General features: G+C 50.7%; 1 protein-coding gene across 1 annotated transcript; it reads left to right on the top strand.

The window, feature by feature from the left end:
• Positions 1-85: 85 nt before the first annotated feature.
• Positions 86-17,090, top strand: LOC140902939 (CD276 antigen). The gene is made up of 5 exons (XM_078850403.1): positions 86-212; positions 12,818-13,171; positions 15,719-16,015; positions 16,279-16,479; positions 17,086-17,090. The coding sequence occupies exons 1-5, from the start codon at positions 86-88 to the stop codon at positions 17,088-17,090; spliced, it is 984 nt and encodes a 327-aa protein (XP_078706529.1).
• Positions 17,091-22,681: the final 5,591 nt, after the last annotated feature.

The raw sequence follows: 22,681 nt of genomic DNA, 5'->3' as shown, positions 1-22,681 counted from the left end.
TCCCTGCCCGCAGGCGCGGCTCCCATTGGCTGGGTCAGGGCAGGGGCAGAGCTCGCATGACTCCTGAGCGCTCGGCAGACGGCTGATGAGGAGTCGTGGCCCGCCCCTCTCTCCTCATGCTCCTCGCGTGGCTGGGCTTGAGTTCGGGCACCGGCTCCTGCGGCGAACCACGGGCAATCTGTCGCCCCATCGCCGGCACCCAGGAGTTCGAGGTACGTGTATCCCCCTCTCTGAGTGCTGGAATGGGGCTTCACCCCCATCACTGCACCCCCCCCCGTCCCCTTGCACCCCCATCCCTCCCTGTCCACCCACCGCATTCCCATCCCTCCCCGTCCCATCCTGTCCTGCCTCCCCACCTACCCATCCCAGCCCTGTACCCCTTACAGCGGTCTCCCACCCATCCTCTCCACCTCCCCGAGCCACCACCCCCATGTCCCTCACCCCCCACAGCTCTGCACCCCATTCACCTCCATACACTGCTGCACTCCCAATATGTCCATATACAGCCTGTGCCCCCCACATCCTCATGCACCTGTAGCCTTCTGCCTCACCCTGCATCCCCATCCATCGCACATACCCTCCTCTTTCCTTCATTGCCCCCTCTCACCCCCACCCTGCTTTCATCCTTGGCCTCTTTCCCTCCCCATCCTCTCTCCTCTCCTCTCCCCCCTCCCCGCCATTTTTTCCCCTCCAACCCGCCCTCCTCCCTTCCCGGCTGGGTGATTTAGGCAGCCCATGGAAAAGTGTCTGTGAAAAGTGTCTCTGTGCAGACAAGTGTGTGCATGCATGCATTGTATGTGTGTAAGAGACTGTGTGTCTTTGTGTAGGGAGGTGTGCGTATTGCTGCATGTGTGTATACCTGTGTGAATAAAACTTGCAGCCTAACTCTTTGACTGTTATTCCTTTTGCCGGCTTGTGCACAAAAAAATTGACATAAAATGTGTGTATTAATTTCTTAACAAGTGTTTAAAAGAGGTTACTCTAAAAGAAATGTATTATTTTTTTAAAAGTGAATGTTGTTGACTAGTAATTGCAGAAGAGCCAATGCATCATACCTTTCTCCCCACCTTTGTCGAGCTACATTATAAACTCTTTGTTGCAGACTCTCTCTATTTACGTGTGTGTCCAGCACCTACCACCCTAGAGCCCTGATCTTAGCTGGGGTCTCTAGGCACGAAACAACAATTGTAATATTAAATACTGTAATGTGGAAGTATATGTGTTAGTCCATACTAGATGTGTACCCATGAATACACGTGTGTATCTGCATGTAGGTGTGGGAGTCAGTTTCTACAGATTTATTTATATAGGTATCTGGACAGGTGTGCATTTCTGTGTCTGTGCTCTGTGGATTTGTATTTGGGCTTCAGGAGTGGGCCTTTAATCGACCCATTGCAGCTGTGATACTGTGTGGTCCTCATTCCACACACAAAATTATGATAACTTGAGTGAACAAAACACATGGAGCCGGTTATGAAAAATGGGAAGAGAGGCGGGAAAGAATCATGAAAAACTTCGTGAAATTTCCTTTTTTTTAAATTGCCCTTTTTGACTATTTCGTGGCCAGGTCTAGCATCCTGTAACAAATAAAACCTGAACTTGGCATAATACATCTGTCAAAACAACAAATGACTGTTTGGGTCTTGCAGTACAAATGAGCATGTGAGAGAGGGTGGGGGCGAGCAAGGGATGCAGGGTCTGGGGGGCCTCGGGGATGGGGCGGGGCAGTGAGTGGGGCAAGGGTGTTCTGTTTTCTGGAATTAGATCCAGAGATCCACGATCAGTGGCTCTCAAACTTTTTTACCAGTGACCCCTTTCACATAGCAAACCTCTGAGTATGACCCCTCCCCCCCTTATGAATTAAAAACCTTTTTTTATATATTTAACACCATTATAAATGCTGGAGGCAAAGCAGGGTTTGGGGTGGAGGTTGACAGCTCATAACCCCCACCCATGTAATAACCTCAGGACCCCCTGAGGGGTCCCGACCCCCAGTTTGAGAACCCCTGCCCTAGATCCAGAGAGCCTGATGCTGGGACCCGGGCTTGTATGGAGGGTCCTGCCTGCAGCCTCCTTCCTTCAGGGGCTGCTGCGAACTGCAGCTGCGGGCAACCCTCCAGCTTCCTCCCCCACCCTCTTCCCCCACCTCCCTGCGGGGCCCAGCGGCCCCTAGTGGCGGCCAGCAGCTCTGCAGCCCATTTCTGTGGAGGAAAAGGAAATTCTGTGCAAAAAACGTTAATTGCTGCGTGCGCAGTGATACAAAATTCCCCCAGGTTAGCCGGTGCCTTGTACCATCCTCACTGCCAGAGACAGGATACCAGGCTAGATGGACCTTTTGGTCTGAGCCAGCGTGGCTGGGGCGGGGGATATTCCCCATGCTGCAGCCTCCCCCATCTCACCCTCTGCACCCTATGTGATGCTGGCAGATGAGGCGAGCCCCAGGGCCCGCTGAATGCTTACAGATGCATGGCTGGAAGCTAGGCCGATTCACTTGGGTATTAGTATGGATCTAAGTGATTGTGAGATGTATAAGAGTAGTTAGTGTTTTAAACAGCATGAAAACGAATGGGGTGTGACATGCCTTGCTTTTACTTATCTGTACCCCGTTATAATGTAACCGCAAACATTTACATGGGGTACATCCCTGTAACTAAATAACCCACCCAACCAGAAAGATGCCTTGTGGAATGGGTTGCCAACTTTCTAATGGCTGACAACTGGATTCCTGAGGCCCCGCCCCCTACTCTGCCTCTTCTCTGAGGCCCCGCCCCTCACTCCGCCTCTTCCCCGGGCCCTGCCCCCTACTCCACCTCTTCCCCCGAGACCCTACCTCACTTGCTCCTTTCCCCACCCCTTTCCTCATCTCTGGGTAGTCTCCACCTCCCTCCTCACCAGCTGGCCTGCCTAGCTGCTGCAGCCTGAAAAGGAACCTGTCTGCAGGTAGAAGACAGCCCCTGTTGAGCAGGGCCTGCTACGCGTTAATGACCTGGCACCTCCCCCTGCCCTGCAGTCACCGGATGTTCAGTGTTTGGTCAGGTTTCAGAGCAGCAGCCGTGTTAGTCTGTATGCGCAAAAAGAAAAGGAGGACTTGTGGCACCTTAGAGACTAACCAATTTATTTGCGCGTGAGCTTTCGTCAGTACATCTGACCGGACGCTGCCAGGTCCCCTTTTTGACCGGACGTTCCAGTCGAAAACCAGACACCTGGCAACCTTATGGAAATTAAGCACTGTAACAGAGAAGGGCTAATTTCAAAGCAAGTGGGTGCTGTGTGTGATGATCGGAGGTCAAAGCCTCTAGATGCGTTCCTGTCGCTCCATCCTCAAGGGAAGAGCCCACATGGGTGGTAACCCTGTCAGCTTGTTTTCCTTGTATGGATTCAGGGAAAGATTCTGCATCTCTGGACTGTTTGGATTCTAATGACGCAATAACCGAACGAGAAGACGGAAATCCCCATGGTTATTCTGGGCAGTCCTGAGAGACTTCTGTGTGACTAGCAGTTTACTACCTCTCTGCTACCATTGGGAATTACAGACTGTCTCACTTCTCCATATATTGAACCTGCTTTAACCTCTCAGCAACTCCCCTTTCTTTTCTTAGCTAATAAGCCTTTCGTTAGTTTACGCTAGAATTGGCTACAGGTGTTGTCTTTGGGAGAAGATCTAAGCCAGGGGATTTCAACCTTTTTACATTTGTTGACCCCTAAAAAATTCTGAATGGTGGTGTGGCCCCCTTTGGAAATCTTAGACCCTGTCTGCGGCTCCCCCGGGATCCACGGACTGCTCTAGAAGAAAAGGAGGACTTGTGGCACCTTAGAGACTAACCAATTTATTTGAGCATGAGCTTTCGTGAGCTACAGCTCACTTCATCGGATGCATACTGTGGAAACTGCAGAAGACATTATATACACAGAGACCATGAAACAATACCTCCTCCCACCCCACTCTCCTGCTGGTAATAGCTTATCTAAAGTGATCATAAAGTTGGGCCATTTCCAACACAAATCCAGGTTTTCTCACCCCCCCACCCCCCTCCAAAAACCACACATACAAACTCACTCTCCTGCTGGTAATAGCCCATCCAAAGTGACCACTCTCCCTACAATGTGCATGATAATCAAGGTGAGCCATTTCCAGCACAAATCCAGGTTTTCTCACCCCCCCCCACACACACAAACTCACTCTCCTGCTGGCAATAGCTCATCCAAACTGACCACTCTCCTTACAATGTGCATGATAATCAGGGTGGGCCATTTCCAGCATAAATCCAAGTTTAACCAGAACGCCGGGGGGGGTGGTAGAAAAAAACAAGGGGACATAGGCTACCTTGCATAATGACTTAGCCACTCCCAGTCTCTATTTAAGCCTAAATTAATAGTATCCAATTTGCAAATGAATTCCAATTCAGCAGTTTCTCGCTGGAGTCTGGATTTGAAGTTTTTTTGTTGTAAGATAGCGACCTTCATGTCTGTGATTGCGTGACCAGAGAGATTGAAGTGTTCTCCGACTGGTTTATGAATGTTATAATTCTTGACATCTGATTTGTGTCCATTTATTCTTTTACGTAGAGATTGTCCAGTTTGACCAATGTACATGGAAGAGGGGCATTGCTGGCACATGATGGCATATATCACACTGGTGGATGTGCAGGTGAACGAGCCTCTGATAATGTGGCTGATGTTATTAGGCCCTTTGATGGTGTCCCCTAAATAGATATGTGGGCACGGTTGGCAACGGGCTTTGTTGCAAGGATAGGTTCCTGGGTTAGTGGTTCTGTTGTGTGGTATGTGGTTGTTGGTGAGTATTTGCTTCAGGTTGGGGGGCTGTCTGTAGGCAAGGACTGGCCTGTCTCCCAAGATTTGTGAGAGTGTTGGGTCATCCTTCAGGATAGGTTGTAGATCCTTAATAATGCGTTGGAGGGGTTTTAGTTGGGGGCTGAAGGTGACGGCTAGTGGCATTCTGTTATTTTCTTTGTTAGGCCTGTCCTGTAGTAGGTGACTTCTGGGAACTCTTCTGGCTCTATCAATCTGTTTCTTCACTTCCGCAGGTGGGTATTGTAGTTGTAAGAATGCTTGATAGAGATCTTGTAGGTGTTTGTCTCTGTCTGAGGGGTTGGAGCAAATGCGGTTGTATCACAGAGCTTGGCTGTAGACGATGGATCGTGTGGTGTGGTCAGGGTGAAAGCTGGAGGCATGTAGGTAGGAATAGCGGTCAGTAGGTTTCCGGTATAGGGTGCTGTTTATGTGACCATTGTTTATTAGCACTGTAGTGTCCAGGAAGTGGATCTCTTGTGTGGACTGGACCAGGCTGAGGTTGATGGTGGGACGGAAATTGTTGAAATCATGGTGGAATTCCTCAAGGGCTTCTTTTCCATGGGTCCAGATGATGAAGATGTCATCAATATAGCGCAAGTAGAGTAGGGGCGTTAGGGGACGAGAGCTGAGGAAGCGTTGTTCTAAATCAGCCATAAAAATGTTGGCATACTGTGGGGCCATGCGGGTACCCATAGCAGTGCCGCTGACATGGCTGTTACTCTGAGGACTGCTCTAGGGTACCATTGGATTTAGGGTGAGTGACTGGTCTCTTGGGCCTAGGAGCAACCTGGATGTGGTGGTATTTTTGGTGTCGGTCACCACTGATCACTAAATCCAACTTGCCTGGGGGAGAGACGGACTGGAGAGCCCTGGGGAATTGCCTGGGACTCTGCGGTGAGACTGGTGCCGTAATCCAGGTGTTCGCGTTTGTTCCAGGCTGGGTGAAATCTAATTATAAACCACCCCACCCGTTTGGGGTCTTTGCCCTGTGTTCTGACAGTCTGGAATCTGCCCTGAGGCGGGCGGCAATGACACCCTCATCCTGTCACCTGCTTCACCCGCGCCCCCTCTGTCATCCCCTAGGAGCCCCTTTTGTCTGGCCCTCCCTGGCCCAGCCGCATGGCTCCTGGCAGTGGCAGGATCAGCCCCAGGAGCGGCAGGCTGTGAGTGCTGAATCCAGCTGGGAGGAGAGATGGGGGAGGGGAGAGGGAAGTACTGGGGGGGAAGGGGGATGGAGACAGGAGCTGAGGAGGGGTGTGGGAGAGACAGGATGAGAGAGGAGGGGGAGTGAGGGGTAGGAGGGGGAGAAGAGGGCTGGGAGGGGAGCACAATGAGTCATGGAGCAGGGAGGGGATGAACTATTTCATTGGGGGCGTCTCACTTGCAGGACAGTTGAAGTGACACTGAAGCCTAGTGATATTTGCTGAGCTCCTGGAGTCAGGGGAGCGGCTCGGCGCCCACCCGGCTGCAGAGGAAAGCGAGAAGACAAGGCCCAGAAACGAGCAAGCCAACAAAGTTCCCCTGAGCTCGCTGGCCCACACCAAACTCTTCCCCCCCCAACCTCCTGGGGACTGTTCCCCACCACCGGCCTCCGCGTGTTGCACCAGTGGGGACGGGGCCAGGTCTGGGCAGCAACCTGGGGTATTTTGGTGCGTTTCAGTTTCATGACAGCGTGAAAAGGAACCTGAAACCCACCAGAGACGGGGGCGGGGGAGGGTTGTTCAACCCGGCGCGGTTGCGACGCTTCTCTCCAGGGTCACGTTCTCGGAGCTGGCACTTAAAAATGCCTCCACCCTCCCCCAAAACCCCAGCACTCGAGGTAATTCTCCCACATTTCGGCTAGGACGTTCGCCCTTTGGCTCTGCCTGCCAGCTCGTGGCTTCCCGCCCCGGACGGGCCCTCCTCCAGTCCATCCCCAGGACCTTTGCCTCCGAGCCACAGATCCCCCCCTTCCCATTGAGCCTAATGTAGATCAGAGCCACCCCCACCCACAAGTGGGCTGACCTCCTTTCCCCACAGCCCCACGCCTTACTTTGCTCCACGGTGCCCGGGCAACCGTGAAGATGGTTTCCCGTGGTTCCAGTCTAGCCTTTTCCAGCGCACCTGGCCAGGGATTGGTGGGAGGGACAGAGGGGTGCCTGGCCCATATGGGGAGAGCGGTGTCACCCAGCCCTCTCCTCCACCGCTGACTCCCCCATCCCATCCTGGGCTCCCTCTCATTCCCCTTTTCCTAAACTAACCCCACTGGCAACAACAGCGGCTCCTGCGATGGCACCTACCAGGTTGGTCCAAATGGGGGCTGGAGCCGCTGACCGCGGAAGGCGGGTGGACCCTGTGGGGCTCAGGACTCTGCTGTCCTGGATTTGCTCCATGCTTGTCAAATGATTTGCAGGGCTCTAAGCAGGGTCTGAATGAGCTCCCCGACATCTAGTGATGAGCTGGGGCCAAAACCTTGAGGACCAGGCCTTGTTTGCACAGACACGCCCACTCTGCCACAAATCACACTAGTATTGAGGGCAGCGGTGATGAAATGTTGTTATCCCGGTTGTGTGCCCAAAGGGGTGGCAGAACTGTGCTTCGCACGCCCTGATCGAGGGCTTTCACCCTCGACGAACGTGCACTGGCTAAGGCTGTGGGCTCTGCCTAAGTGGCATGGACATTTTTTGATCCTCCCTTTCTGCACTGTTTAAAGACAGAGTTGATTAGACTCGGCTGAGAGTCTTGGGGTTTGTGGCGGGTGATGGCTAGAGCTGAAATCACTGATAACCGGGGCGAAGCATTAAGCCTTATACCCAGGGCTGGTTTTAGGGGTGGGTAGGTTGGGTGACTGCCCAGGGGTGCCCCTCCTTGTTCTGCTGCCATCTGCAGCCCCCCTCCCCCCCCCGGCCAAGCTGCTCCCAGGAGCTTCTTGTCTGCTGTGCAGAGGGTTGTGGGGGCTGATTTCAGGCTGTTCTCTCCACCCCTGCCTATGTACCCTGTCTCTGCTGAGCTGGGGTGCGGAACAGGAGTCTGTACTTGGTACTTATTACTTGGTACTTCCTGTTGAAATGCACAATGTACATGTATTCTCTGGAATTTTATTCTTTCAAACTTCGTTAAGGATTGCAGTGCTGTTATTTTCGGGTTTTGACTGGTCTGTGCATTTCATAATTATATTTCCCCCTAATGCTGAAATTTAATTCTTTGAGTAGCGAGTTCTAAAATGCCTAACCTGTCCTGGCTGGCGTAATTATCATTATTACTGTTATTCCCATATTGTGTTTTGTCATTCCTTATTTAAAACAGTACAATCAAATAATAGTATCCTTCTAGAATGTAACTTTGCTAAGGTGAATACAAGCTAGTGCCAGTTTAAAAAACATTTGCTAAAAACATAACTTTAGATACTGGGCAGATGAAGGTCACTTGTTTTCAAATTGTATTTTTAGTTATATCTGTAAAATAACACGTGGATGGAAAATCAGTGAAATTCCCGGTATGGTACTATGATTGTGATCGGGAAACATAAATGCCAGAATAATTAGAAAAATAAATTCCCGTTTTTAATAAACCCTTAATCATGTATGTTAAAATTAAGTATGTTTTAGTGGAGTGAAAAACAATTGACTAAGATAATGGTAGTAACACAGAGTGTGTCTGTTAGAGAAAGTAAACAGATTTTAATCAGATGTATTTATTTGTATTTATCTCTGCTAAAGATAGTGTATAAAGCAGCGATTCTCAAATGCGACCACAATGGCTGCATGTGGCCACCAGGGGCTTTTCTTGTGGTCACAGCGTCCTGGGGGGCAAAGCAGCCACCCCTCCCCTTCCCTGTTGCTCCTGGATGCGCCATCTTGATGTTGGCCGCTGGGGCTGCCAGCAGGGGTTGGGCCCTGCCGTTGCCCCCCTCTGGAGACACCTGGAGCACAACACTGGAGGAGAAGGCAGACTGTGAATTTCCTGCTTTCCCGGGGGTGGTGGGGCTTGGGCTTCAGCCCTGGGATTGTGGGGTGGCAGACTCTGGCCACAGGGCTTTGGGCTATGGCCCCGGCGCTTCAAGCTTCTTCCGGGGGTCCCATCCCCCGGGCTTCAGGCTCTGGCTCCCTGCTGCCTCCCCCACCTCTCATCGCCCCTGGTCCCTGCTGCCTAACCATCGACCTCCCCATCCAGGGCTTAATTTGTCCCCAGGCTTCCCAAGGCTGAGTTAGTCTGCTGTGAAAAGTGATACCTGTATGTTTGTTAATATCACTTTTCACAGCAGGAAACTTCCTAGCTAGCAATAATTAAATTACAATGATTTTGATGTGCATATGTATTTGTTTTTCCCAAAGTTAATTATTTTAGGGGAAATTATCAGAGCGACCACCAGCCGCACTCTGAGGCCACCAAAAAGTTTGTCATGAGACCCTCTGGTACAAAGTATCAAACGTGTGTTTCTGATATCAGTGTTAAAGCACCAGAACTGATATCTCAAGGTTTGGGATTGGGAATATTTTGCTGTATTATCTCCTGATTGTTCTAAATTTAAATAGAAACTTTAAACGAGGCTTTAATTGGCGTTTGTATATATTTTTGTCTTTCTCTATATAACAATTAGATACAGAGCTCCTGTCAGCTAATTCCTAAGTTGTTATCTGCAAAAGCCCCTAGAGTCTTCAGGTGCCTAAGTAGTCCCTGGAATCATGGTTAAAGTTTCCTTCCACTCCCAAAAATCTGAAATGGAGCCCTGGTGAGCCAGGCCAGAGGGCTGCAGGAGGGCCGTGGGCTCTGGCAAAACACAGCCCCCACGTGACAGCATGAAGCCTTGAGCCACATGCCGAGCACCAGGCATCACAAGCCACAGCAGCAGTGCAGACGTAAGGGTGGCAATACACCACATGCCAGGCCCCCCTTACATCTGCGCTGCTGCTGGCCGCGGCGGCTTCAGAGCTGGGCGCCTGGCCAGCACCCACGGGTATCAGGCCGCACTGCCTGTGCTTAACTTGTGCCAGGGCTGAGCTCTGGCATCTCTTTCAATAAAAAATTAAGCACTGGGAGTAGGCAGTGGGGCCCAGAGGTGATGGGGGAATGGGGAGCCCATGGGAGCCAGGGAAGGGTAATGGGGGGGGCGCCAAAATACAAGTTCACCCAGGGCACCATTTTCCCTAAGGCCGACCTTGCTTACCCCTGCTGCGGTACAATATTCCTGTGGAAGAATCTGCCCTAGCCATGAGGTTTCCCCACTAGCCACTGAAATCCCAGAGAGCCGGGGGGAGCCTCAAGGCACCGAGCGGCAGAGAGGCAGGTGGCGGCAGAGACTGATGGAGCAGGGCCATCTCCGGCACGGCAGACGGCAGCACAGTGGTGACAGCAAAGGAGGCGCTGCTCCACGTTCCCCTCCGGTGGGAGATGAACTCACGTGAACGCACCTCTGACCTTGTCTGACCTGGTCTTCGCGGACCCAGGGCAGCAGCGGTGAGTGGGGTGCGGTTGGGGGGAAGTGGGAGCCGGGTGTTAAAGGGGCATTTGTCCACCAGACTTTCACGCTGCGCGGTGAGAAATTGAGGCCAAGGACGCTGTACTCGGAGGCAGGGGTTTTTGCTGAGCACTGGTTCAGGCTGTCGGGAATCTGGGGCTGGTGTGTATTTCCCCAGATTACTGGTTGGGGGCTCGAGCCGGCTCTGCGCTGGGTTGTTAAGAGGGACCCCTGGATATGGAACCCAACCCTTGTTGCTGCCGACTCCACCTGGCAGCGGGGTTCAGTTACCACAGGATACGCTGTGGTCACAGGCCGTTTAACCCCCCATCCATTGAGGGGTCTGACAGCTCCACGGTGAGAAGCAGCAGGTCCCTCAGAGGCTGCCTGTGCGGATGGGTCAAGGACTAAAGCAAACTGCAGGTGATTCTGTATTTGTTTCGCCTTCCACCCTGGTTACCGGAAATTGGTTACACAGGCTTAGAAGCAGCAGAGGTTTCAGTAAATTTGTCCCGAGGCCAGATCCTCGTGACAGAGATGGGCTGATGGAAACTCCTCGGTCACATGCAGGCATGATGCAATGTTTGGGGACATCTGCAAACCCCTGTGCTTCCCCCAAAGCAATGGGCTGCCGGGAATTCCCTTAGCTCAGCGATTTAAAAACCCAACAAGGAGCGACTGATATTCAGAGCAGGCTTCAGGAGGCCACACTGCCTGTGCCAGACCCCCATTTCCTGACTGCGACTCTCTCTGGGCTCTCTGTCTGCCAGGATCCAGCTGGGCTGCACTGGTGAGTACGTCAGTGACTTGGTTTGCTTGTCCCAGACAGCATCCGCCTGTCTCCACGGTTGGGACAGGATCTGCCCCGTGGCTGAGCGGCGACATCTGATCCAGGCATGGACTGTCTTGACCTCTGATCATGGCCGGGGAGCGGTTGTGGTCCAGCAAGAGGCAGAGGGAGGGGAATGGGGTGTGGAGGTGGGACAGTGGGCTCAGGAGGGTGCTGATATGCTCTGAATGGGGCTGGCTGAGCCAGTACATCCATTAGGAGGTGTCAAAGGGGACCAGCCTTTGCTCGTTGCTGACCTGGGGCCAGGATGAAGTCACTGGTTTGAGTTGGATCCTGCTTGGGAGCTGGGAGATTGGAGGATGGGGGGCGAAACTGTGAAATCAACTTCGTAAGGCGTTGGGGGGGGTCACTTTGCCAATCAGTGTCTGCGCTTCTCTTGCAGGGCAAATCTGAGTCTCTACAGCGTGTAATGTGCCCCGGCCTTTGTTCCCCAATTTTCCTGTTCCTTGTGGGGGGGGCTCATTGGGGTGAGTATCTCACTTGCTAGCCCCTGCTGTCCTGTCCTGCCCTATTTACAAACCACGGGGAGTTTCCCAAGCTCTCTTGTAGCTCCTGAGCTCGGCTTCGGGGCAGACGCTTTAGTGCCCAACAGTGGGGGAAGTGGAGTTATTGAACACTAACAGGAAACTGAGTTGATATTCGTTCAGCTCTCTGAAACAATTTTGATTAAGAAACCTCCTCTTAATCACACCCTGCCCATTTGGTGCCAGAGGGTCATGACTTGATGGTGATATTGAGCGTTTCACGAAAAGCCCAGCTCTTGCTGACTCTCAATTACAGAGGAATTATTTGGTTAAAAACTAAGATTTCCGACCCCACGTTTGTGGAGAAAAGCTTGGAAACCCAAGCAGGCCGGGATGTGGATTTTTGTTGCCAAGAAAAACGTCAGTAGAAAAGTTTGGGGTTTTGCTGAAATTTTTCCTCAGAATTTTTGGGGTGTTTTCATTGAAAACCCTGAAAACTAGAAAACTGAAAATATTTTTGCTTGTGACTGAAATTTGGGGGATTTTGGCTGCCCAAAACCGTTCAACCGTTGGGGACTGGGGGGGACATGTGTTCATTTAAACCTCAGAAGCCATTTTTTGTTTGAAAACAACATTTCAGACCAAACTTACAACCCGCTCTAGTGCAAACCCGACCTGGGTGCAACCCGCAGGCTCAGAAGGCCAATGAGCAGAACAGCAAGTGTATTATTAGTTACAATTGCCTGATTTCTAAGCTGAGCTCATGATTTTTGGGGGCCTGAATCTTGAGGGTTTGGGGCAGGTGATATGGAACTCACTGGGCCCCCCAGTGTTCAAACTTCTCCCCAGCCTTTCTGTTTCGGTGTCAGTCATGTCCATGCTAGAGGAGAGAGCATCATGGAGATCCTTTTCTCGTCCCTCTACCAATCTGCCCCATTGCCATATAGGGGGATGGCAGGAGATCAAGCTCTGGAGCCTGTCGAGCCTTCGGCCTCTGCTGCTAAGCAAAGGGCCAGTTGGGAGGGTGGTTTCCTTGGCGTGGACATGTGAGCCACTAACTGACCTAATGGCTGACATGTGAAAGGCTCCATGTCCTGGTCCCTTGAGCATGTCAGCCCATGTCCCCTTTCATCTCTTCCTGCCCCTAAGCTCCCACCCCGTTTGGCGCTAACCCCCTGGGGTTACAGAGGTTCCAGGCAGGGGGAGGCTGGGCAGTGGCCGGGATCTCTGTCCCTGACTCTGTTTCCCTTTCAGGGCTCATCACAGCCGAGTCGCCCATCACTGCTCAGTTCGGGAGGGACGTCACCCTGAGCTGCCTCTTCCAGTCCCAGCCTGGGATGAACCTCCAGCACCTGACCCTCACCTGGCAGAAGGAGTGGGCGGGGACAGAGGACCTGGTGGTTCATAGTCACTATTACGGGAAGGACCAGCTGGTGAAACAGGACGAGGCTTATAGGAACCGGACCTGGCTGGATCCAGAGGGGCTGGCCCGGGGGAACGCGTCCCTGACGCTGAGGGGCGTCCGCACGCAGGATGAGGGTGTCTATCACTGCCACGTCACCTCGGAGCGGGGGACAACTTCGGAGACGAGGCAGGTTACAGTGATGGGTATGTCTCGTTCAACCTGAAGTTTCTCCTAAGGCTCCGTTGCCCTTCGATATCTGACGGGCTGAGGGAGGCTGCACTGGAAGCTGGTTTATTCAGAGATAATCTCCCACCTAACACCTGCAGCATCTTAGCATCGAAATGTGGGGCTGGAAGGGACCTCGAGAGGTCTGCTGTCAGGAACAGAGATTCTAAGATCTCCGACCTACAGCTGATTCCCCAAAGCAGGAGGGTTTGCAGCCCTCGACCATGACTCTGGATGCTTTGCTCCATAGCAATGTCCAATCATTTCTTCAGTCTTTCGGTGCTCCTGGCCTGAGTGATATCCATGGCAAGGAGTTCCATGGGTTAGGCATGTACTGTGGTCGGAGAAATATTGCCTACAATCAGCCTTTACTGTTCTGTCAAACTCCATTTAGGGGTCTGGGGCTCAAAGCAATGTGCCACAGGGCTGAAGGATGGCAGAGATTGGTACTTATCCACAGATTCGGAATTGTGTCCTTCTAGGCTGGCCACCGGCATTCCAGACTCTACAGTTCAGACTGGGACAGGGTGGGTAGAACTAGAGGCAGAAATTGGGGTTCTGTCTCTTAAGCAAGGTAAGCCGTCATGGGATAAGAGGGAAGGTTCTCTGATGGATTGGTAACTGGTTAAAAGACAAGTATCAGAGGGTAGCCGTGTTAGTCTGTATCTACAAAAACAACAAGGAGTCTGGTGGCACCTTAAAGACTAACAGATTTATTTGGGCATAAGCTTTCGTGGGTAAAAAAACCCCACTTCTTCAGATGCATGGAATCTGAAGAAGTGGGTTTTTTACCCACGAAAGCTTATGCCCAAATAAATCTGTTAGTCTTTAAGGTGTCACCAGACTCCTTGTTGGTTTTTTTTGGTTAAAAGACAGGAAACAAAGGTAGGAATAAATGGTCAGTTCTCAGAATGGAGAGAAGTAAATAGTGGTGTCCCCCAGGGGGCTGTACTGGGCCCAGTCCTATTTAACATTTTCATAAACGATCTGGGAAAAGGGGTAAACAGTGAAGAGACAAAATTTGCAGATGATAGAAAACTACTCAAGTTAAGTCGAAAGCAGACTGCGAAGAGTTACAAAGGGATCTCACAAAACTGGGTGACTGGGCAACAAAATGGCAGATGAAATTCAGTGTTGATAAATTCAAAGTAATGCATACTGGAAAACATAATCCCAACCATACATGTAAAATGATGGCGTCTAACTTAGCTGTTACCACTCAAGAGAGAGATCTTGGAGTCATGGTGGATAGTTCTCTGAAAACATCCACTCACTGTGCAGCAGCAGTTAAAAAAGCGAAGAGAATGTTTGGAATTATTAGGAAAGGGATAGATAATAGGACAGAAAATATCATGTTGCCTCTACATAAATCCATGGTACGCCCACAGCTTGAATACTGCGTGCAGTTCTGGTGGCACCATCTCAAAAAAGATCTATTGGAACTGGAAAAGGTTCAGAAAAGGGCAACAAAAATGATTAGCGGTATGGAAGGGCTGCCGTATGAAGAGAGATTAATAAGATTGGGATTGTTCAGTTTGGAAAAGAGACGACTAAGGGGGGATCTGATTGAGGTCTATAAACTCATGACGGATGTGGAGAAAGTCAATAAGGAGCTGTTATTTACTCCTTCCCATAACACAAGAACTAGGGGTCACCCAATTAAATTAATAGGCAGCAGGTTTATAATGTAGGGAAGTATTTCCTCACACAACGCACAGTCAATCGGTAGAACCCATTGCCAGGGGATATGATGAAGGCCAAGACTATAACAGGGTTCAGAAAAGAACAAGATAAGTTCCTGGAGGATGGGTCCATCAATGGCTATTAGCCAGGATGGGCAGGGATGGTGCCCCTGGCCTCTGTCGCCCATTCCCAGCTTCTGGCAAACAGGGGATGGATCACTTGATGATTCCCTGTTCTGTTCATTCCCACTGGGGCACCTGGCATTGGCCACTGTCGGAAGACAGGATACTGGGCTAGATGGACCTTTGGTCTGACCCAACCTGGCCATTCTTATGTTCTTAAATATCAGCGGGAGGAAAATGAAGCTAATGTTGGAAACATGACTGAAAGCCCAAGGACAAGATTCTCAGCTGAGATATCCAGCATGATTCCAATGGCACAATTGCCGATTGACACCAGCTGGGAATCTGGCCCAAAACACCTTCTGCAGAAGGAAACCAGTATTCCTGTAAATGGTAACTGGCTCTGGCTGGTAAGACCAAGGTGGGGAGAGTGTTCATGTGTGGGGTGGACCCTGTGGCCATCCCAAGTGGATCTGATCTCAGACAAACTATAGACGATGTCCCTCCTCAAAGCTGGCTCAAACACCAAACTTCATGGTTTAACCTCAAACTGCACAGTTTAACCTCTTGTGCTGTGTTGCTGGGCAGCTGTTACCTGGCTGTTACACCCCAGAGGCGGCTGCATCTCTGCACTGGGGAAGCAATTCCTGTGTTTGGAGCCTGTCAAGCAACTGGAGGTGAAAAACTCCAGAGACATGGGAAGTGTTTTTTTCCTTTCAGTACCCTACAGTGAACCTCATCTGACCCTTGACCCCTCGTTTCGGCTGGGTCACACTCTTTTGACCTTCAGCTCAGGGGGCGGGTACCCCCGGGCAAGTGTGGTGTGGAGGAACGGGATGGGAACCAACCTGACAGAGCTCAGCAGTTCTACAGAGTCCATGGATGCCCAGGGCCTTTACACCCTGCGCAGCGAGCTGGTCGTGCCCGTGGGGCAGAGCACCAACCTCACTGTGTTCCTGGTGACAGCACATGGATGGGAGACCCCCGTGCAGCACGTCACAGTGGCAGAAGGACCCGGTGAGTGGGGGAAATGGGGTGGGAGTTGTCCAGCCGGTGCAGGGTTCTGCCCCACAGCGTGACGCGGGGAGGGGATTAGTGGCTGAGCACAGTTATTTAACCCATTGTCGCTCCCCAGTGGCAGAGCGGGGTATTGCTGCTCAGCAGCCCCGAGTTTGGGCTTCACTGTTTTGGCCCAGGTGGGAGGGCAACACACTGAGCCTGGGGAGCTCGCTCCGGCTCTCAGGCCCTGTTCACAGGAAGCTCTGGGCTCTCTCTTGCAGGGCAGAGATGCAGCCATGTCTGGCTGCTGGTGGCGTGTCTGGGTGCCATGACCCTGTCTGTGATAGTGGCTGCAGGGATCTTTCGCCCTCCCAGCCGTGGGACTTGTGGATGCTGCTCAGAGAGTCGCTTCACCGGGACAAGGGATGTGGAGGATCCTTCACCCCAGGGCCAGCTGGGCCCTGGCACCTGCCCAGCCATGGGTACACCCACCACTGCCCTCGGGGCTGATCTTCTGGCGGCTCCCTCTGGCCTCCCTTCATGCCAAGACTCTGTAGCTGGAAGCCAGGGGTCTCTAGACCCAACAGCTGCACTTTATAGCAAGGACAGCGCAGTTCTATGTTCAGCACAGAGCCGCTGCACCAGGGCTTGCTTTTGTCCCTGACCCCTGTGACGGGAGAGCTCCCTGCCAGGCGGGGACTGACCCATGTCACTACAACAGGGCTCATACACTGCGGCCCCCACAGGGAAACCTAACCCCACCCATGCAGGGCAGCTCTTTGTCCCCCTCTAATCACTGCCCCACATCAAAGCGTTTAGTGAGACCCCTGCGGGGCTCGTGCCAAAGGCTCAAAGGTATTTAAAGAGCCCCAGAGGAAGGTCCTCTGAGGGCAGCCAGTCCACCCCCCATGCGGAGGTGGGACCAAGTAACCCTAGAGCTGCCCTGACAGGGGTTTGTCCAGCCTGGGCTTAGAAACCTCCAGTGGCAGGGATCCCACGACCTCCCTTGGACACAGAGTCCAGAGCTGAACTCCCTTGGGAGCTAGCAAGTGGTTCCTGATCTCTACCCTCACTCTCCCTGGCTGCAGGTTAAGCCCAGTGCTGCTTCTCCTGCCTCCAGTGGAAATGGAGAACAATTTATCACTGGGGGCAGGAGGGAGACCAAGGGATTGGGGCGGGTAGGAGGTGGACTGGGGAGTATAAATTAGTAAGGATGGGATGGAGAGCAATAGGACGGCAGCTCCCCCACCCCAGGCTTAGCGGAAGGACATGACTCCCAAACTGCCCCCGAGCTGTCCCCAGAAACCCTGTGTGTGTTCGGTTCCTGGCTGGAGCACCCCCAACCCTCCTGCACGGGGCGCTGGCAGCCTCCCCTGGTGACCCTGAGGGCAGATTTGACTATTTATTTATGGTGATTTAAAATCTCATAGAATCATAGAATATCTGGGTTGGAAGGGACCTCAGGAGGTCATCTAGTCCAACCTCCTGCTCAAAGCAGGACCGATCCCCAATTAAATTATCCCAGCCAGGGCTTTGTCAAGCCTGACATTAAAAACTTCTAAGGAAGGAGATTCCACCACCTCCCTAGGTAATGCATTCCAGTGTTTCACCACCCTCCTAGTGAAAAAGTTTTTCCTAATATCCAACCTAAATCTCCCCCACTGCAACTTGAGACCATTACTCCTTGTTCTGTCATCTGCTACCACTGAGAACAGTCTAGAGCCATCCTCTTTGGAACCCCCTTTCAGAAAGCTGAAAGCAGCTATCAAATCCCCCCTCATTCTTCTCTTCGTAGACCAAACATCCCCAGTTCCTTCAGCCTCTCCTCATAAGTCATGTGTTCCAGTCCCCTAATCATTTTTGTTGCCCTCCGCTGGACTCTTTCCAATTTTTCCACCTCCTTCTTGTACTGTGGGGCCCAAAACTGGACACAGTACTCCAGATGAGGCCTCACCAGTGTCGAATAGAGGGGAACGATCACATCCCTCGATCTGCTGGCAATACCCCTACTTATACATCCCAAAATGCCATTGGCCTTCTTGGCAACAACGGCACACTGTTGACTCACATCCAACTTCTCGTCCACTGTAACCCCTTGGTCCTTTTCTGCAGAACTGCTGCCAAACCATTCGGTCCCTAGTCTGTAGCGGTGCATGGGATTCTTCCATCCTAAGTGCAGGACTCTGCACTTGTCCTTGTTGAACCTCATCAGATTTCTTTTGGCCCAGTCCTCCAATTTGTCTAGGTCCCTCTGTATCCTATCCCTACCCTCCAGCGTATCTACCTCTCCTCCCAGTTTAGTGTCATCTGCAAACTTGCTGAGGGTGCAATCCACACCATCCTCCAGATCATTTATGAAGATATTGAACAAAACCAGCCCCAGGACCGACCCTTGGGGCACTCCACTTGATACCGGCTGCCAACTAGACATGGAGCCATTGATCACTACCCGTTGAGCCCGACAATCTAGCCAGCTTTCTATCCACCTTATAGTCCATTCATCCAGCCCATACTTCTTTAACTTGCTGGCAAAAATACTGTGGGAGACCGTGTGAAAAGCTTTGCTAAAGTCAAGGAACAACACGTCCACTGCTTTCCCTTCATCCACAGAGTCAGTTATCTCGTCATAGAAGGCAATTAGATTAGTCAGGCATGACTTGCCCTTGGTGAATCCATGCTGACTGTTCCTGATCACTTTCCTCTCCTCTAAGTGCTTCAGAATTGATTCCTTGAGGACCATGATTTTGAAGCCCATCTCTTGATTTCCAGGACCTGCCTCGTGGGTTTCAGGGGCAGGGGATTGGCTGGGGTGGGAGGCAGGAGCTCACAGGATTTGGGGACAGTCAGGAAGTTATTGCACATAATGTGCAGCTATTGGTGTCACTTATTTATTTCTGCTGGTAGACAGAGCGATTTTCTTCAAAAGAAACAAGACTTTCAAAAAATGTATATTTTTAAACTAAATCTATTGGGTATTCTTTAAAAGAAACAAAGAGAAATGTATTTGTAACCTGCGGCCTTATTGACATAAACTGTAACCGTATAGATCATTGTTGCAACCATGTTATATATTTGCAGCCAATATTGTACAAAGGTTTTTGTATGAGGTGTCTATGAAGAGGTTGTAGTTTGCTGGTTATAATTATGCCAGCTGTATGTGTGTGTCATTTGGGTAGTTGAAGTTATGAATATTAGCTATGTATTTGTATATCAATGTGTTTTGATTCTAAGTAGCTTCAGTGAAGCATTTGGTCAGCTTCTTGAGAAGGGACTATTCTCAGTAAGTGCCCAATCAAGAAACACTTAACTGACAATGGACTTTGGGAGATGCCAATCCACATCTGAGCTTTCTTGGGAATGTTCAAACTAACATGTAAACAATGGTGTCGGCCTGCAAACTGATTCATGCATGGACATGTGACTTGCCCATGTGACTCCAAGCTCCATCTTGCTGCTGTAATTTTCCACAGCCAAGAACAAAGAGGTATCCTTCCACCTGGAAGAGACTATAAAAGGCAGCTGCCTCATCTCCATTTTGTCTTCTGGAGGAACCTTGCTGCAAACTGAAGCTCTGAACAAAGGATTGAATGACCCATCCCAGCTGTGGATGTTCTCCAGAGACTTGATTTGAACCTGAAGTTTATTCCATCACTGCTACAAGGCTGAACCAAGAACTTTGCCATGACTGTATGTCATTGATTCCATTTAACCAATTTTAACTCTCGTCTGTATTTCTTTCTTTTTATGAATGAACCTTTAGATTTTAGATTCTAAAGGTTTGGCAACAGCGTGATTTGTGGGTAAGATCTGACTGGTATATTAACCGGGGTCTGGGGCTTGGCCCTTTGGGATCGGGAACCTTTCTTCTTTCTCTGGGTTGGTGGCGCTGGTGGTGACACTGGGAAACTGGAGTGTCTGAGGGAATTTCATGTGTGACTTCTGGTTAGCCAGTGGGGTGAGACCGAAGTCCTCTCTGTTTGGCTGGTTTGGTGGGCCTTAGCAGTGAAGGACCCCCAGCCTTGGGCTGTAACTGCCCCGCTCTAAGCGATTTGTCCTGAATTGGTACTGTCAGAAGTGTCCCACTAAGGGCAGCATCGCTACAGTGTTGCAGCCAGCAGCAACAAGGGTCGGGTTCAGGACAGTGACTCATCACTTCAAGTCATCCCCGTTAAGGTTTCATTGTTACGTTGCTGATCAATTAGGGAACGTGCTCCCGTATAACGCAGTGCTCCCGTATAATGCAGTGCTCCCGTCACGGTTCCTCCCCCACTCTGAACTCTAGGGTACAGATGTGGGGACCTGCATGAAAAACCTCCTAAGCTTATCTTTACCAGCTTAGGTCAAAACTTCCCCAAGGTACAAAATATTACCCCCGTTATCCTTGGACTGGCCGCTACCACCACCAGACTAATACTGGTTACTGGGGAAGAGCTGTTTGGACGCATCCTTCCCCCCAAAATACTTCCCAAAACCTTGCACCCCACTTCCTGGACAAGGTTTGGTAAAAAGCCTCACCAATTTGCCTAGGTGACTACAGACCCAGACCCTTGGATCTGAGAACAATGAAAAAGCATTCAGTGTTTTACAAGAAGACTTTTTATAAAAAATAGAAGTAAATAGAAATAAAGAAATCCCCCCTGTAAAATCAGGATGGTAGATATCTTACAGGGTAATTAGATTCAAAAACATAGAGAACCCCTCTAGGCAAAACCTTAAGTTACAAAAAAGATACACAGACAGAAATAGTTATTCTATTCAGCACAATTCTTTCCTCAGCCATTTAAAGAAATCATAATCTAACACATACCTAGCTAGATTACTTACTAAAAGTTCTAAGACTCCATTCCTGTTCTGTCCCCGGCCAAGACGACTACAGACAGACACAGACACAGACCCTTTGTTTCTCTCCCTCCTCCCAGCTTTTGAAAGTATCTTGTCTCCTCATTGGTCATTTTGGTCAGGTGCCAGCGAGGTTACCTTTAGCTTCTTAACCCTTTACAGGTGAGAGGAGCTTTCCCCTGGCCAGGAGGGATTTCAAAGGGGTTTACCCTTCCCTTTATATTTATGACACGCCCCCCAAATCTCAGCTAGGGTGAAACACTGGCTGGGATTTCTTCCTGGAGCTCTAGGAAAACAGAGTTAATAAGACACATGCATCTCTAAATATACTACCAAGTACATAAAGACTAACAATATTTTCCACATCTCAAGGACGATTTTAACCAGTTGATTCTGGGAAACTTTCACGGGAGAGTGCATCAGCCACTTTGTTAGAAGCTCCTGAGATGTGTTGGATGTCGAAATCAAAATCTTGGAGAGCTAAACTCCACCGAAGAAGTTTTTTGTTAGTTTCTTTGACGGTGTGAAGCCACTTTAGTGCAGCATGGTCGGTTTGCAGGTGGAAACGCCGTCCCCAAACATATGGGCGTAGCTTTTCCAGAGCGTAGACAATGGCATAACATTCTTTTTCAGTGACTGACCAGTTGCTTTCCCTCTCAGACAGTTTTTTGCTGAGAAACACTACAGGGTGGAATTCTTGATCAGGTCCTTTCTGCATTAAAACTGCTCCCACACCACGCTCGGATGCATCTGTGGTTACTAGGAACGGTTTGTCAAAGTCTGGGGCCCTTAGTACAGGGTCAGACATGAGTGTCGCTTTAAGCTTGTTAAAGGCCTTCTGACACTTTCCGGTCCACTGAACAGCATTTGGCTGTTTCTTTTTGGTTAGGTCTGTCAGTGGGGCAGCGATTTGGTTGTAGTGCGGTACAAATCGTCTGTAATAACCGGCCAAGCCTAAGAAGGATTGAACCTGTTTCTTTGACTTTGGGACAGGCCACTTTTGGATAGCATCCACTTTGGCCTGTAGGGGGCTGATAGTTCCTTGACCCACCTGGTGTCCAAGGTAAGTCACTCTGTTTAGGCCTATTTGACACTTCTTAGCCTTAACAGTTAGTCCTGCCTCCCTTATGCGCTCAAGGACTTTTTGTAGATGTTCCAGGTGGTCTGCCCAGGAATCCGAAAATATGGCCACATCGTCAAGGTAGGCGACTGCATATTCTCCTAATCCCGCTAGGAGACCATCTACAAGTCTTTGGAAAGTGGCGGGTGCATTTCGCAGCCCGAAAGGGAGTACATTAAATTCATACAGCCCGAGATGTGTGATGAAGGCTGACCTTTCCTTGGCAGATTCATCTAGCGGTACCTGCCAGTATCCCTTGGTTAAGTCCAAGGTAGAGATGAACTGGGCCCGTCCCAGTTTCTCTAATAGTTCATCAGTGCGTGGCATTGGATAGTTGTCTGGGTGAGTTACAGCATTTAGCTTACAGTAGTCCACGCAAAAACGTATTTCCCCATCTGGTTTGGGAACTAGAACCACTGGAGATGCCCATGCACTTTCAGAGGGGCGGATTACACCCATCTGTAACATATCCTGGATCTCCCGTTCTATAGCAGTTTTAGCTTGAGGAGACACCCGGTAAGGGTGGACCCTAATTGGGGGAGCATTACCTGTGTCAATGGAGTGGTATGCCCGTTCAGTCAGTCCTGGGGTGGCTGAGAACGTTGGCGCGTAGCTAGTGCACAGCTCCTGGATCTGCTGTCGCTGCATACGCCCAAGGGGTCATGGAGAGGTTCACCTCTTCCACACCACCAGCACATTTCCCTTCGTAATAGACACCTTCCGGC

This window comes from Lepidochelys kempii, chromosome 24 (genome assembly GCF_965140285.1).
Source record: "Lepidochelys kempii isolate rLepKem1 chromosome 24, rLepKem1.hap1, whole genome shotgun sequence".
Classification (NCBI taxonomy): domain Eukaryota; kingdom Metazoa; phylum Chordata; order Testudines; family Cheloniidae; genus Lepidochelys; species Lepidochelys kempii.
The sequence above is the reverse complement of the archived record's forward strand: the minus strand, read 5'-3'. Positions and strand labels throughout refer to the sequence as shown.

Coding starts and splice junctions, on each gene's coding strand:
- LOC140902939 (XM_078850403.1), top strand. CDS start 86: ATGAGGAGTCGTGGCCCGCCCCTCTCTCCTCATGCTCCTCGCGTGGCT. Junction 13,172..15,718: donor GAGGCAGGTTACAGTGATGG/GTATGTCTCGTT, acceptor TTTTCCTTTCAG/TACCCTACAGTGAACCTCAT. Junction 16,016..16,278: donor CACAGTGGCAGAAGGACCCG/GTGAGTGGGGGA, acceptor TCTCTCTTGCAG/GGCAGAGATGCAGCCATGTC.